This window comes from Oncorhynchus nerka, unplaced genomic scaffold (genome assembly GCF_034236695.1).
Source record: "Oncorhynchus nerka isolate Pitt River unplaced genomic scaffold, Oner_Uvic_2.0 unplaced_scaffold_1834, whole genome shotgun sequence".
Taxonomy (NCBI): Eukaryota; Metazoa; Chordata; class Actinopteri; order Salmoniformes; family Salmonidae; genus Oncorhynchus; species Oncorhynchus nerka.
Genome location: NW_027039495.1, coordinates 26651 through 44220, shown reverse-complemented (window position 1 = coordinate 44220; position 17570 = coordinate 26651). Strand labels below are relative to the sequence as shown.

General features: G+C 51.6%; 1 protein-coding gene across 1 annotated transcript; it reads left to right on the top strand.

Moving 5' to 3' along the window:
• Positions 1-254: 254 nt before the first annotated feature.
• Positions 255-11978, top strand: LOC135567761 (discoidin domain-containing receptor 2-like). Its single transcript, XM_065014984.1, has 6 exons — positions 255-357; positions 2149-2251; positions 2564-2792; positions 4330-4477; positions 11293-11398; positions 11676-11978. Exons 1-6 carry the CDS (start codon positions 300-302, stop codon positions 11971-11973), a joined length of 942 nt encoding a protein of 313 aa, XP_064871056.1. The 5' UTR covers positions 255-299; the 3' UTR covers positions 11974-11978.
• Positions 11979-17570: the final 5592 nt, after the last annotated feature.

The window sequence follows — 17570 nt, the reverse complement described above, 5'->3', positions numbered from 1 at the left end:
TTTTGCTCTCTCTAATATGGTAGCTATGCCTCTTCTTCCAGAAATCTCTCTTTGACTCTCTCTCTCTCTCTCTCTCTCTCTCTCTCTCTCTCTTTCTCTCTCTCTTTATGCCTCTCTCTCTCTCTGTCTCTCTCTGTCTCTCTCTCTCTCTCTCTTTCTCTCTCTCTTTATGCCTCTCTCTCTCTCTCTGTCTCTCTCTGTCTCTCTCTCTCTCTCTCTCTCTCTCTCTCTCTCTCTCTCTCTCTCTCTCAGAGATGTAGCCTCTGTCTATATCTGTCCTCAGACATTTAAGGCCCACCATGCTGCTCTATCTGCTGCTGGTCTTTCAAGCCAATGCCAATGCCCAGATCGACCCAGGTGAGTCAGCTGCTGTTACTCATTTACATTACATTTAAGTCATTTAGCAGACGCTCTTATCCCCCATCCCATTGTTGCCAGTCATACCACACACCTGGTGAACATGCACAATTGCTAACCAATCAGTATTTGTCACCTATTAGACCCTGGACTGGTCCCAATTCTCTCTCCTTCCTCCTGAAATGTGCACTTGTTTACTTCCCTTCACTGATTTGAAAGGTGGTGTAAAAAAAAAAATAGATGTTGTAAATTCCCACGAGCACATGCCACCAATTATCAAATGCTTTTACATTTGGGGGCAGTATTGAACAAGTGGACACTTCAGGAAAAGGAGATATTAATTGGGACGCACCCCATATTTAAGTCTCCCCTCTTTAAACCCCAACTGTAATTTCCTTCCATGGGATTTCAGAGGGCTTATTTTTGTTAACCTAACTAACTCTACCTACGTCAATACCGTCAAACTGTCTGGCACTTCTCCCTCCACGTACACACAAGTGTACACACACTGACCATTCAGTCCCTGCAGACTGCATATAGATGCTACATTTCACAGGCCCATTTTAAAAAGTACTAACTAAGTAAGGCAGTGGAGGCTGAAGTTGCCTCTTGACGTTGATCTTGGGTCAGCAGCGTTTTCCTCACTAATGGTTGAGGTTATGATTGTACATTTTGTGTCATAAAGCAGACACTCTTCACTCATATAGCAGACACTCTTCACTCATATAGCAGACACTCTTCACTCATATAGCAGACACTCTTCACTCATATAGCAGACACTCTTCACTCATATAGCAGACACTCTTCACTCGTATAGCAGACACTCTTCACTCATATAGCAGACACTCTTCACTCATATAGCAGACACTCTTCACTCATATAGCAGACACTCTTCACTCATATAGCATACACTCTTCACTCATAAAGCAGACACTCTTCACTCATATAGCAGACACTCTTCACTCATATAGCAGACACTCTTCACTCATATAGCAGACACTCTTCACTCATATAGCAGACACTCTTCACTCATATAGCAGACACTCTTCACTCATATAGCAGACACTCTTCACTCATATAGCAGACACTCTTCACTCATATAGCAGACACTCTTCACTCCTATAGCAGACACTCTTCACTCGTATAGCAGACACTCTTCACTCATATAGCAGACACTCTTCACTCGCCTACTAGCAGACACTCTTCACTCATATAGCAGACACTCTTCACTCATATATAGCAGACACTCTTCACTCGTATAGCAGACACTCTTCACTCATATAGCAGACTCTTCACTCTTCACTCATATAGCAGACACTCTTCACTCATATAGCAGACACTCTTCCTCATATAGCAGACACTCTTCACTCATATAGCAGACACTCTTCACTCATATAGCAGACACTCTTCACTCATATAGCAGACACTCTTCACTCATATAGCAGACACTCTTCACTCATATAGCAGACACTCTTCACTCATATAGCAGACACTCTTCACTCATATAGCAGACACTCTTCACTCATATAGCAGACACTCTTCACTCATATAGCAGACACTCTTCACTCATATAGCAGACACTCTTCACTCATATAGCAGACACTCTTCACTCATATAGCAGACACTCTTCTCCAGAGCAACTTGCAGTTAGTGCATTCATCTTAAGATAGCTAGTAGGTGAGACCACCACATATCAGCCAGTGTAAGTCCGTTTGTCCTCAATGCCGGAGACGGTATGACTAGTAATGACCTCCAGTTCACTTTCTGCCGGCTCTGACTCCTCTACGGCAGCACACTGCCGCTATCCTCTTGGCATGGAGGATGGCAGGATCAAAGACCATGACATCACCGCCTCCAGCCAATGGTACGAGACCACTGGGCCACAATATGCCAGGTGAGTGTTCATTGATTACATCACAATGCCCGTGTAAGAAGTGTATTCTTGATATATGGTCAAAATGTTCTCTCTTCATTCCATGAATTATCTCTCTTTATCTTCCTCTCCGTTCTTCTATTTATCAGTTTAGTGGTATGCCAATCTGTCTTTCCATACATTTATTCATCATTTAGTCATAATTTAGTAATCTCTTAGTCATCATTTAGTCATCTATATAGTGTGTAAAAACATAAAAAATTGTATGATATGATATTTTATGTATGTTTATGCATATGTACCGAGATGTTCAAATAAACCTAAACCTATCAGGTTGAACCGGGAGGAGGGTGACGGGGCGTGGTGCCCAGCGGGGCTCCTACAGCCCTCTGACACCCAGTACCTGCAGGTCGACCTGGGCCAGCTCACCTTCCTGACAGTGGTGGGAACACAGGGCCGCTATGCTCGGAACTCGGGTAAAGAATTCGCCCGCATGTACCGCCTGAACTACAGCCACGACGGCCAGCTCTGGAGATCCTGGAAGAATCGCCTTGGCAATAAGGTGAGGAAGTGAGGAGTGCAGGAAAAGGGAAGTGGTGTGAAGAATGGGGGGAAGGGAGGTGAAGAATGGGGGAAGGGAGGTGAAGAATGGGGGAAGGGAGGTGAAGAATGGGGGAAGGGAGGTGAAGAATGGGGGAAGGGAGGTGAAGAATGGGGGGAGGGAGGTGAAGAATGGGGGGAAGTGGTGTGAAGAATGGGGGAAGTGAGGTGAAGAATGGGGAAGTGAGGTGAAGAATGGGGGAAGGGAGGTGAAGAATGGGGGAAGGGAGATGAAGAATGGGGGAAGGGAGGTGAAGAATGGGGGGAAGGGAGGTGAAGAATGGGGAGGAGGTGAAGAATGGGGGAAGTGAGGTGAAGAATGGGGGAAGGGAGGTGAAGAATGGGGAGGAGGTGAAGAATGGGGGAAGGGAGGTGAAGAATAGGGAGAAGTGAGATGAAGAATTGGGGGAAGGGAGGTGAAGAATGGGGGAAGGGAGGTGAAGAATGGGGGGGAAGGGAGGTGAAGAATGGGGGAAGGGAGGTGAAGAATGGGGAGGAGGTGAAGAATGGGGAGGAGGTGAAGAATGGGGGAAGGGAGGTGAAGAATGGGGGAAGGGAGGTGAAGAATGGGGAGGAGGTGAAGAATGGGGGAAGGGAGGTGAAGAATTGGGGAAGGGAGGTGATGAATGGGGGAAGGGAGGTGAAGAATGGGGGAAGGGAGGTGAAGAATGGGGAGGAGGTGAAGAATGGGGGAAGGGAGGTGAAGAATGGGGGAAGTGAGGTGAAGAATGGGGGAAGGGAGGTGAAGAATGGGGGAAGGGAGGTGAAGAATGGGGGAAGGGAGGTGAAGAATTGGGGGAAGGGAGGTGAAGAATGGGGGAAGTGAGGTGAAGAATGGGGGAAGGGAGGTGAAGAATGGGGAGGAGGTGAAGAATGGGGGGAAGGGAGGTGAAGAATGGGGGGAGGGAGGTGAAGAATGGGGGGAAGGGAGGTGAAGAATGGGGAGGAGGTGAAGAATGGGGGGAAGGGAGGTGAACAATGGGGAGGAGGTGAAGAATGGGGGGAAGTGAGGTGAACAATGGGGGGAAGGGAGCATACAAATGTTGTGTTAGGTTTCTAACTATTATGAGCCATTCTTGAGGAAATCTTTTTATGCTGAAATGACCAGAGCACAAAACATTATGAATTTGACTGACAAAAACATATAGAGTATGTTTTGTTTAGTGGTCAAATACAGTTGTAGAGGAGCAGAGAAAAGGATTTTGTCCAGGCTAGGCCAAAGAAATGTCCTGTAGGTTTTGGAACGATTATAAAACCAGTATGTTTTACATTGTTGTGTTGAACCACAAGACTATGTGTAAGAAGGGATGATTTAGGGTGTCGTTTATTATATAAAGTACCCTATTTAGCTGACTGTTTCCATCCAACAATACATGCGTATATTTTCATAATGGTGACCCCACCAGCAATCAAAGCCATAACCTTGACAGCACCAAGCTTTACCCTACGGAGTCACATAGGACCGTTCTGTAATTGAACTGGTTCTAATCTCTTGTCAGACGATGGAGGCGAATGACAACGCCTATGTCTCTGTGATCAAAGACCTTCACCCGCCCATCATCAGCCGCTACATCCGTCTCATCCCCGTCACCAAGATGCCCACCACTGTGTGTATGAGACTGGAGCTGTACGGCTGCCCCTGGCACGGTGAGAGCAGGCACACACAGACACGTACACACGACCACAGAATGCATTATGCTACACAACATTTCTCACTATTTCTCACAGCATGTATTTGGGTGTGTGTGTGTGTGTGTGTGTGTGTGCCAGAGGAGGCTGGTGGGAGGAGCTATAGGAGGACGGGCTCATTGTAATGGCTGGAATGGATTCAATGGAACTAAGTCAAACATGTGGTTTCCATATGTTTCACGTGTTTGATAACGTTCCATTGATTCCATTCCGGCCATTAGATTCAGACTGTCCTCCTATAGCTCCTCCCACCAGCCTCCTCTGACACACACACACATAATGTTGTACAGCATAATGTGTTCTGTGGTCGTCTCTCTGTTCAAGTAAAAGGAAGATATATCAAATCAAATTGTATTGGTCACACACACATGGTTAGCAGATGTTATTGTGAGTGTAGCGAAATGCTTGTTTGTGTTGTTGGGACACGATTAATCTAGGTGGTATTGGGTCTGTAAACACACCACAGGGGGATTAGGGATTGCTGTGTTTTTGTGTGTGTTTGTGTGTGTGTGTATGTATGTGTGTGTGTGTGTATGTGTGTGTGTGTATGTGTGTGTGTGTATGTGTGTGTGTGTGTATGTATGTGTGTGTGTGCTCGTGCGCGTCTGCGTGTGTTTGTGAAACTGTTCCGATCAGTTAAAATGATGACTCAGAACGGAGTCTACTTCTCCACTCCTCCTTCTCCTCTCTACCACTATCTCCACTCCTCCTTCTCCTCTCTACCACTATCTCCACTCCTCCTTCTCCTTTCTACCACTATCTCCACTCCTCCTTCTCCTCTCTACCACTATCTCCACTCCTCATTCTCCTCTCTACCACTATCTCCACTCCTCCTTCTCCTCTCTACCACTGTCCCCCGTCTCCTCCTCCTCTCTACCACTGTCCCCCGTCTCCTTCTCCTCTCTACCACTGTCCCCGTCTCCTCCTCCTCTCTACCACTATCTCCTCCTCCCTTCTCCTCTCTACCACTATCTCCACTCCTCCTTCCCTCTCTACCACTGTCCCCGTCGCCTTCTCCTCTCTACCACTGTCCCCGTCTCCTCCTCCTCTCTACCACTATCTCCACTCCTCCTTCTCCTCTCTACCACTGTCCCCCGTCTCCTCCTCCTCTCTACCACTATCTCCACTCCTCCTTCTCCTCTCTACCACTGTCCCCCGTCTCCTCCTCCTCTCTACCACTATCTCCACTCCTCCTCCTCCTCTCTACCACTATCTCCACTCCTCCTTCTCCTCTCTACCACTGTCCCCCGTCTCCTTCTCCTCTCTACCACTGTCCCCGTCTCCTCCTCCTCTCTACCACTGTCCCCGTCTCCTTCTCCTCTCTACCACTGTCCCCCGTCCTCCTCCTCCTCTCTACCACTATCTCCACTCCTCATTCTCCTCTCTACCACTGTCCCCCGTCTCCTTCTCCTCTCTACCACTGTCCCCCGTCTCCTCCTCCTCTCTACCACTATCTCCACTCCTCATTCTCCCTCTACCACTATCTCCACTCCTCCTTCTCCTCTCTACCACTATCTCCACTCCTCCTTCTCCTCTCTACCACTGTCCCCCCTCTCCTTCTCCTCTCTACCACTGTCCCCCGTCTCCTCCTCCTCTCTACCAATATCTCCACTCCTCCTTCTCCTCTCTACCACTGTCCCCCGTCTCCTCCTCCTCTCTACCACTATCTCCACTCCTCATTCTCCTCTCTACCACTATCTCCACTCCTCCTTCTCCTCTCTACCACTATCTCCACTCCTCCTTCTCCTCTCTACCACTATCTCCACTCCTCCTCCTCCTCTCTACCACTGTCCCCCGTCTCCTCCTCCTCTCTACCACTATCTCCACTCCTCATTCTCCTCTCTACCACTATCTCCACTCCTCCTTCTCCTCTCTACCACTATCTCCACTCCTCCGTCTCCTCCGTACCACTATCTCCACTCCTCCTTCTCCTCTCTACCACTATCTCCACTCCTCCTTCTCCTCTCTACCACTATCTCCACTCCTCCGTCTCCTCCGTACCACTATCTCCACTCCTCCTTCTCCTCTCTACCACTATCTCCACTCCTGCTTCTCCTCTCTACCACTATCTCCACTCCTTCTCCTCCTCTCTACCACTGTCCCCCATCTCCTCCTCCTCCTCCTCCTCTCTACCACTGTCCCCCGTCTCCTCCTCCTCCTCTCTACCACTGTCCCCCGTCTCCTCCGTACCACTATCTCCACTCCTCCGTCTCCTTCTCCTCCTCTCTACCACTGTCCCCCGTCTCCTCCTCCTCTCTACCACTGTCCCCTGTCTCCTCCTCCTCTCTACCACTGTCCTCCGTCTCCTCCTCCTCCTCTCTACCACTGTCCCCCGTCTCCTCCTCCTCTCTACCACTGTCCCCTGTCTCCTCCTCCTCTCTACCACTGTCCCCCGTCTCCTCCTCCTCTCTACCACTGTCCCCCGTCTCCTCCGTACCACTATCTCCACTCCTCCGTCTCCTTCTCCTCCTCTACCACTGTCCCCCCCGTCTCCTCCTCCTCTCTACCACTGTCCCCCCGTCTCCTCCTCTCTACCACTGGCCCCGTCTCCCTCCTCCTCTCTACCACTGTCCCCCGTCTCCTCCCTCTACCACTGTCCCCCGTCTCCTCCTCCTCTCTACCACTGTCCCCTCGTCTCCTCCTCCTCTCTACCACTGTCCCCCTCGTCTCCTCCTCTCTACCACTGTCCCCCTGCCTCCTCCTCCTCTCTACCACTGTCCCCCCTCCTCCTCCTCTCTACCACTGTCCCCTGTCTCCTCCTCTCTACCACTGTCCCCCCGTCTCCTCCTCCTCTCTACCACTGTCCCCCCTCTCCTCCCTCTCTACCACTGTCCCCCCTCCTCCTCTCTCTACCACTGTCCCCCGTCTCCTCCTCTCTACCACTGTCCCCGTCTCCTCCTCCTCTCTACCACTGTCCCCGTCTCCTCCTCCTCTCTACCACTGTCCCCCGTCTCCTCCTCCTCTCTACCACTGTCCCCGTCTCCTCCTCCTCTCTACCACTGTCCCCCCGTCTCCTCCTAATCTCTACCACTGTCCCCCGTCTCTCCTCCCCTCTCTACCACTGTCCCCCGTCTCCTCCTCCTCTCTACCACTGTCCCCCGTCTCCTCCTCCTCTCTACCACTGTCCCCGTCTCCTCCTCCTCTCGACCACTGTCCCCCCTCTCCTCCCTCCTCCCTACCACTGTCCCCCCCTCCTCCTCCTCCTCTGCCACTGTCCCCCGTCTCCTCCTCCTCTCTACCACTGTCCCCGTCTCCTCCTCCTCTCTCTACCACTGTCCCCCGTCTCCTCCTCCTCTCTACCACTGTCCCCTCTCCTCCTTCTCCTCTCTACCACTGTCCCACGTCTCCTCCTCCTCTCTACCACTATCTCCACTCCTCCTTCTCCTCTCTACCACTATCTCCACTCCTCCTTCTCCTCTCTACCACTGTCCCCCGTCTCCTCCTCCTCTCTACCACTATCTCCACTCCTCCTTCTCATCTCTACCACTATCTCCACTCCTCCTTCTCCTCTCTACCACTATCTCCACTCCCTCCGTCTCCTCCGTACCACTATCTCCACTCCTCCTCCTCCTCTCTACCACTATCTCACTCCTCCTTCCTCCTCTCTACCACTGTCCCCCGTCTCTTTCTCCTCTCTACCACTGTCCCCCGTCTCCTCCTCCTCTCTACCACTATCTCCACTCCTCATTCTCCTCTCTACCACTATCTCCACTCCTCCTTCTCCTCTCTACCACTATCTCCACTCCTCCTTCTCCTCTCTACCACTGTCCCCCGTCTCCTTCTACTCTCTACCACTGTCCCCCGTCTCCTCCTCCTCTCTACCAATATCTCCACTCCTCCTTCTCCTCTCTACCACTGTCCCCCGTCTCCTCCTCCTCTCTACCACCACTATCTCCACTCCTCATTCTCCCTCTCTACCACTATCTCCACTCCTCATTCTCCTCTCTACCACTATCTCCACTCCTCCTTCTCCTCTCTACCACTATCTCCACTCCTCATTCTCCTCTCTACCACTATCTCCACTACTCCTTCTCCTCTCTACCACTATCTCCACTCCCTCCGTCTCCTCCGTACCACTATCTCTCCACTCCTCCTTCTCCTCTCTACCACTATCTCCACTCCTCCTTCTCCTCTCTACCACTATCTCCACTCCTTCTCCTCCTTCCCCTCTCACCACTGTCCCCCATCTCCTCCTCCTCCTCCTCCTTTCTACCACTGTCCCCTCTCCTCCTCCTCCTCCTCTCTACCACTGTCCCCCCCGTCTCCTCCGTACCACTATCTCCACTCCCCGTCTCCTTCTCCTCCTCTCTACCACTGTCCCCCGTCTCCCTCCTCCTCCTCTCTACCACTGTCCCCCGTCTCCTCCTCCTCTCTACCACTGTCCCCTGTCTCCTCCTCCTCTCTACCACTGTCCTCCGTCTCCTCCTCCTCCTCTCTACCACTGTCCCCGTCTCCTCCTCCTCTCTACCACTGTCCCCTGTCTCCTCCTCCTCTCTACCACTGTCCCCCCTCTCCTCCTCCTCTCTACCACTGTCCCCCGTCTCCTCCGTACCACTATCTCCACTCCTCCGTCTCCTTCTCCTCCTCTCTACCACTGTCCCCCGTCTCCTCCTCCTCTCTACCACTGTCCCCCCTCTCCCTCCTCTCTACCACTGTCCCCCCGCCTCCTCCTCCTCTCTACCACTGTCCCCCCGTCTCCTCCTCCTCTCTACCACTGTCCCCGTCTCCTCCTCTCTACCACTGTCCCCCCGTCCCTCCTCCTCCTCTCTACCACTGTCCCCCCGTCGTCTCCTCCTCTCTACCACTGTCCCCCCCGTCTCCTCCTCTCTACCACTGTCCCCCGCTCTCCTCTCTACCACTGTCCCCCGTCTCCTCCTCCTCTCTACCACTGTCCCCGTCCCTCCTCCTCCTCTACCACTGTCCCCGTCTCCTCCCTCCTCTCTACCACTGTCCCCGTCTCCTCCTCCTCTCTACCACTGTCCCCGTCTCCTCCTCCTCTCTACCACTGTCCCCCGTCTCCTCCTCCTCTCTACCACTGTCCCCCGTCTCCTCCTCCTCTCTACCACTGTCCCCCGTCTCCTCCTCCTCTCTACCACTGTCCCCCCGTCTCCTCCTCCTCTACCACTGTCCCCCCGCCTCCTCCTCCTCTCTACCACTGTCCCCCCGTCTCCCTCCTCCTCTCTACCACTGTCCCCTCGGCCTCCTCCTCTCTACCACTGTCCCCCTCGTCTCCTCCTCCTCTCTACCACTATCTCCACTCCTCCTTCTCCTCTCTACCACTATCTCCACTCCCTCCTTCTCCTCTCTACCACTGTCCCCCGTCTCCTCCTCCTCTCTACCACTATCTCACTCCCTCCCCTTCTCATCTCTACCACTATCTCACTCCTCCTTCTCCTCTCTACCACTGTCCCCGTCTCCTCCTCCTCTCTACCACTATCTCCACTCCTCATTCTCCTCTCTACCACTATCTCCACTCCTCCTTCTCCTCTCTACCACTATCTCCACTCCTCCTCCTCCTCTCTACCACTGTCCCCCGTCTCCTCCGTACCACTATCTCCACTCCTCCTTCTCCTCTCTACCACTATCTCCACTCCTCCTTCTCCTCTCTACCACTATCTCCACTCCTCCGTCTTCTCCGTACCACTATCTCCACTCCTCCGTCTCCTCCGTACCACTATCTCCACTCCTCCTTCTCCTCTCTACCACTATCCTCCCTCCTCCTTCTCCTCTCTACCACTATCTCCACTCCTTCTCCTCCTCTCTACCACTGTCCCCCATCTCCCTCCCTCCTCCTCCTCCTCTCTACCACTGTCCCCCCCTCGTCTCCTCCTCCTCTCTACCACTGTCCCCGTCCTCCCTCCCCTCTACCACTGTCCCCCCGTCTCCTCCTCCTCTCTCCCACCACTGTCCCCCATCTCCTCCTCCTCTACCACTGTCCCCCCGTCTCCTCCTCCTCCCTCTCTACCACTGTCCCCGTCTCCTCCCTCTCTACCACTGTCCCCCTCCTCCTCCTCCTCTCTACCACTGTCCCCCGTCTCCCTCCTCCTCTCTACCACTGTCCCCCCGGCCTCCTCCCCTCTACCACTGTCCCCGTCTCCTCCCTCCTCTCTACCACTGTCCCCGTCTCCTCCTCCTCCTCTCTACCACTGTCCCCGTCTCCTCCTCCTCTACCACTGTCCCCCCGTCTCCTCCCTCTACCACTGTCCCCCGTCTCCTCCTCCTCTACCACTGTCCCCCCTCTCCTCCTCCTCCTCTCTACCACTGTCCCCGTCTCCTCCTCTCTACTACCACTGTCCCCGTCTCCTCCTCCTCTCTACCACTGTCCCCGTCTCCTCCTCCTCTCTACCACTGTCCCCCCGTCTCCTCCTCCTCTCTACCACTGTCCCCTCTCTCCTCCTCCTCTCTACCACTGTCCCCGTCTCCTCCTCCTCTACCACTGTCCCCCGTCTCCTCCTCCTCTCTACCACTGTCCCCCCCGGCTCCTCCTCCTCTCTACCCACTGTCCCCTGTCTCCTCCTCCTCCTCTCTACCACTGTCTCCCGTCTTCTCCTCCTCTCTCTACCACTGTCCCCGTCTCCTCCTCCTTCTCTACCACTGTCCCCCCGTCTCCTCCTCCTCTCTCTACCACTTTCCCCCGTCTCCTCCTCCTCTCTACCACTGTCCCCCTCGCCTCCTCCTCCTCTACCACTGTCCCCCCTCCTCCTTCTCTGCCACTGTCCCCCCTCGTCTCCTCCTCCTTCTCTACCACTGTCCCCCCGTGTCCTCCACTGTAGACGGCCTGACGTCATACAGCTCTCCTGAAGGTCAGCTGATGATGCCTCCTGGGTATCCCATTGCCAGCCTCAACGACTCCACATACGACGGCGCCCACGAACGAAGGTAGGCCTGGTGCCTGCATACACACCGTCACACACACACACACACCATCACACACACACACACACATAATGAACCAGGCAACGTCAGATTTCAGAGACTTACATCTCCAGATGAAACAACAAGCCAACAAATACTACTAGAATTCGACCTGAAATGCACTAGAACTCTATATTTTACCCTGCTTTGATTTAGTTTCCCCTCCTTAATATATAAAGCGCTTTGAGCACTGGAAAAACACTATAAATCCAGTCAATTATTGTGCCTTCCTTCTCCCAAGGAAACTGTCTGGGGGGTTGGGTCAGCTGACGGACGGTGTGACTGGTCAAGATGACTTCCTGGTGACGCGGCAGTACCATGTATGGCCTGGATACGACTATGTGGGCTGGAGGAACGGGAGTCTGGGCTCTGACTATGTGGAGATGGAGTTTGTCTTTGACAAGCAAAGGAACTTCACCTCCATGAAGGTAACAAAGTGCATCCTACAGAGATGGAATGGGACAGACGAGGTTAAGGACAGAGAAGGAATGGGACAGACGAGGTTAAGGACAGAGAAGGAATGGGACAGACGAGGTTAAGGACAGAGAAGGAATGGGACAGAAGGACGAGGTTGGGACAGGACAGAGAAGGAATGGGACAGACGAGGTTAAGGACAGAGAAGGATTGGGACAGACGAGGTTAAGGACAGAGAAGGAATGGGACAGACGAGGTTAAGGACAGAGAAGGAATGGGACAGACGAGGTTAAGGACAGAGAAGGAATGGGACAGACGAGGTTAAGGACAGAGAAGGAATGGGACAGACGAGGTTAAGGACAGAGAAGGAATGGGACAGACGAGGTTAAGGACAGAGAAGGAATGGGACAGACGAGGTTAAGGACAGAGAAGGAATGGGACAGACGAGGTTAAGGACAGAGAAGGAATGGGACAGACGAGGTTAAGGACAGAGAAGGAATGGGACAGACGAGGTTAAGGACAGAGAAGGAATGGGACAGACGAGGTTAAGGACAGAGAAGGAATGGGACAGACGAGGTTAAGGACAGAGAAGGAATGGGACAGACGAGGTTAAGAAAAGAGAAGGAATGGGACAGACGAGGTTAAGGACAGAGAAGGAATGGGACAGACGAGGTTAAGAAAAGAGAAGGAATGGGACAGACGAGGTTAAGGACAGAGAAGGAATGGGACAGACGAGGTTAAGGACAGAGAAGAAATGGGACAGACGAGGTTAAGGACAGAGAAGGAATGGGAAAGACGAGGTTAAGGACAGAGAAGGAATGGGACAGACGAGGTTAAGGACAGAGAAGGATTGGGACAGACGAGGTTAAGAAAAGAGAAGGAATGGGACAGACGAGGTTAAGGACAGAGAAGGAATGGGACAGACGAGGTTAAGGACAGAGAAGGAATGGGACAGACAAGGTTAAGAAAAGAGAAGGAATGGGACAGACGAGGTTAAGGACAGAGAAGGAATGGGACAGACGAGGTTAAGAAAAGAGAAGGAATGGGACAGACGAGGTTAAGAAAAGAGAAGGAATGGGACAGACGAGGTTAAGGACAGAGAAGGAATGGGACAGACGAGGTTAAGGACAGAGAAGGAATGGGACAGACGAGGTTAAGGACAGAGAAGGAATGGGACAGACGAGGTTAAGGACAGAGAAGAATGGGACAGACGAGGTTAAGGAAGAGAAGGAATGGGACAGACGAGGTTAAGGACAGAGAAGGAATGGGACAGACGAGGTTAAGGACAGAGAAGGAATGGGACAGACGAGGTTAAGGACAGAGAGAAGAAATGGGACAGACGAGGTTAAGGAAAGAGAAGGAATGGGACAGACGAGGTTAAGGAAAGAGATGGAATGGGACAGACGAGGTTAAGGACAGAGAAGGAATGGACAGACGAGGTTAAGAAAAGAGAAGGAATGGAATGGGACAGAAAAGAGAAGGAATGGGACAGACGAGGTTAAGGACAGAGAAGGAATGGGACAGACGAGGTTAAGAACAGAGAAGGAATGGGACAGACGAGGTTAAGAACAGAGAAGGAATGGGACAGACGAGGTTAAGAAAAGAGAAGGAATGGGACAGACGAGGTTAAGGACAGAGAAGGAATGGGACAGACGAGGTTAAGGACAGAGAAGGAATGGGACAGACGAGGTTAAAGGAATGGGACAGGACAGAGAAGGAATGGGACAGACGAGGTTAAGGACAGAGAAGGAATGGGACAGACGAGGTTAAGGACAGAGAAGGAATGGGACAGACGAGGTTAAGGACAGAGAAGGAATGGGACAGACGAGGTTAAGGACAGAGAAGGAATGGGACAGACGAGGTTAAGGACAGAGAAGGAATGGGACAGACGAGGTTAAGAAAGAGAAGGACATGAGGAAGGACAGAGAAGGAATGGACAGACGAGGTTAAGGAAGAGAAGGAATGGGACAGACGAGGTTAAGGACAGAGAAGGAATGGGACAGACGAGGTTAAGAAAGAGAAGGAATGGGACAGACGAGGTTAAGGACAGAGAAGGAATGGGACAGACGAGGTTAAGGACAGAGAAGGAATGGGACAGAAGAAGTTAAGGACAGAGAAGGAATGGGACAGACGAGGTTAAGGAAAGAGAAGGAATGGGACAGACGAGGTTAAGAAAAGAGAAGGAATGGGACAGACGAGGTTAAGAAAAGAGAAGGAATGGGACAGACGAGGTTAAGGACAGAGAAGGAATGGGACAGACGAGGTTAAGGACAGAGAAGGAATGGGACAGACGAGGTTAAGGACAGAAGAAGGAATGGGACAGAGAAGGAATGGGACAGAGAGGTTAAAGACAGAGAAGGAATGGGACAGACGAGGTTAAGGACAGAGAAGGAATGGGACAGACGAGGTTAAGGAATGGGACAGAGAAGGAATGGGACAGACGAGGTTAAGGACAGAGAAGGAATGGGACAGACGAGGTTAAGGACAGAGAAGGAATGGGACAGACGAGGTTAAGGAAAGAGAAGGAATGGGACAGACGAGGTTAAGGACAGAGAAGGAATGGGACAGACGAGGTTAAGGACAGAGAAGGAATGGGACAGACGAGGTTAAGGACAGAGAAGGAATGGGACAGACGAGGTTAAGGACAGAGAAGGAATGGGACAGACGAGGTTAAGGACAGAGAAGGAATGGGACAGACGAGGTTAAGGACAGAGAAGGAATGGGACAGACGAGGTTAAGGACAGAGAAGGAATGGGACAGACGAGGTTAAGAAAAATGGGAAGGAATGGGACAGACGAGGTTAAGGACAGAGAAGGAATGGGACAGACGAGGTTAAGAAAAGAGAAGGAATGGGACAGACGAGGTTAAGGAAGAGAAGGAATGGGACAGACGAGGTTAAGAAAAGAGAAGGAATGGGACAGACGAGGTTAAGAAGAGAAGGAATGGGACAGACGAGGTTAAGGACAGAGAAGGAATGGGACAGACGAGGTTAAGAAAGAGAAGGAATGGGACAGACGAGGTTAAGACAGAGAAGGAATGGGACAGACGAGGTTAAAGACAGAGAAGGAATGGGACAGACGAGGTTAAGGACAGAGAAGGAATGGGACAGACGAGGTTAAGAAAGAGAAGGAATGGGACAGACGAGGTTAAGGACAGAGAAGGAATGGGACAGACGAGGTTAAGGACAGAGAAGGAATGGGACAGACGAGGTTAAGGACAGAGAAGGAATGGGACAGACGAGGTTAAGGACAGAGAAGGAATGGGACAGACGAGGTTAAGGACAGAGAAGGAATGGGACAGACGAGGTTAAGGACAGAGAAGGAATGGGACAGACGAGGTTAGACGAGGTTAAGGACAGAGAAGGAATGGGACAGACGAGGTTAAGAGAAGGAATGGGACAGACGAGGTTAAGAACAGAGAAGGAATGGGACAGACGAGGTTAAGGACAGAGAAGGAATGGGACAGACGAGGTTAAGAAAAGAGAAGGAATGGGACAGACGAGGTTAAGAAGGAATGGGACAGAGAAGGAATGGGACAGACGAGGTTAAGGACAGAGAAGGAATGGGACAGACGAGGTTAAGGACAGAGAAGGAATGGGACAGACGAGGTTAAGGACAGAGAAGGAATGGGACAGACGAGGTTAAGGACAGAGAAGGAATGGGACAGACGAGGTTAAGGACAGAGAAGGAATGGGACAGACGGAGGTTAAGGGACAAGAGAAGGAATGGGACAGACGAGGTTAAGGACAGAGAAGGAATGGGACAGACGAGGTTAAGGACAGAGAAGGAATGGGACAGACGAGGTTAAGGACAGAGAAGGAATGGGACAGACGAGGTTAAGGACAGAGAAGGAATGGGACAGACGAGGTTAAGGACAGAGAAGGAATGGGACAGACGAGGTTAAGGACAGAGAAGGAATGGGACAGACGAGGTTAAGGAGGTTAGAGAAGGAATGGGACAGACGAGGTTAAGGACAGAGAAGGAATGGGACAGACGAGGTTAAGGAAGAGAAGGAATGGGACAGACGAGGTTAAGGACAGAGAAGGAATGGGACAGACGAGGTTAGAAAAGAGAAGGAATGGGACAGACGAGGTTAAGAAAAGAGAAGGAATGGGACAGACGAGGTTAAGGACAGAGAAGGAATGGGACAGACGAGGTTAAGGACAGAGAAGGAATGGGACAGACGGAGGTTAAGAGGTTAAGGACAGAGAAGGAATGGGACAGACGAGGTTAAGGACAGAGAAGGGAATGGGACAAGACGAGGTTAAGGACAGAGAAGGAATGGGACAGACGAGGTTAAGGAAAGAGAAGGAATGGGACAGACGAGGTTAAGGACAGAGAAGGAATGGGACAGACGAGGTTAAGGACAGAGAAGGAATGGGACAGACGAGGTTAAGGACAGAGAAGGAATGGGACAGACGAGGTTAAGGACAGAGAAGGAATGGGACAGACGAGGTTAAGGACAGAGAAGGAATGGGACAGACGAGGTTAAGGACAGAGAAGGAATGGGACAGACGAGGTTAAGAACAGAGAAGGAATGGGACAGACGAGGTTAAGGACAGAGAAGGAATGGGACAGACGAGGTTAAGGACAGAGAAGGAATGGGACAGACGAGGTTAAGGACAGAGAAGGAATGGGACAGACGAGGTTAAGGACAGAGAAGGAATGGGACAGACGAGGTTAAGGACAGAGAAGGAATGGGACAGACGAGGTTAAGGACAGAGAAGGAATGGGACAGACGAGGTTAAGGACAGAGAAGGAATGGGACAGACGAGGTTAAGGACAGAGAAGGAATGGGACAGACGAGGTTAAGGACAGAGAAGGAATGGGACAGACGAGGTTAAGGACAGAGAAGGAATGGGACAGACGAGGTTAAGGACAGAGAAGGATTGGGACAGACGAGGTTAAGGACAGACGAGATTAAGGACAGAGATGGAATGGGACAGACGAGGTTAAGGACAGAGAAGGAATGGGACAGACGAGGTTAAGGACAGAGATGGAATGGGACAGACGAGGTTAAGGACAGAGATGGAATGGGACAGACGAGGTTAAGGACAGAGAAGGAATGGGACAGACGAGGTTAAGGACAGAGAAGGAATGGGACAGACGAGGTTAAGGACAGAGAAGGAATGGGACAGACGAGGTTAAGGACAGAGAAGGAATGGGACAGACGAGGTTAAGAAAAGAGAAGGAATGGGACAGACGAGGTTAAGGACAGAGAAGGAATGGGACAGACGAGGTTAAGGACAGAGAAGGAATGGGACAGACGAGGTTAAGGACAGAGAAGGAATGGGACAGACGAGGTTAAGGACAGAGAAGGAATGGGACAGACGAGGTTAAGGACAGAGAAGGAATGGGACAGACGAGGTTAAGGACAGAGAAGGAATGGGACAGACGAGAGAAGGAATGGACAGACAGGTTAAGACAAAGAGAAGGAATGGGACAGACGAGGTTAAGGACAGAGAAGGAATGGGACAGACGAGGTTAAGAAAAGTGAAGGAATGGGACAGACGAGGTTAAGGACAGAGAAGGAATGGGACAGACAAGGTTAAGAAAAGAGATGGAATGGGACAGACGAGGTTAAGAAAAGAGAAGGAATGGGACAGACGAGGTTAAGAAAAGAGAAGGAATGGGACAGACGAGGTTAAGGACAGAGAAGGAATGGGACAGACGAGGTTAAGGACAGAGAAGGAATGGGACAGACGAGGTTAAGGACAGAGAAG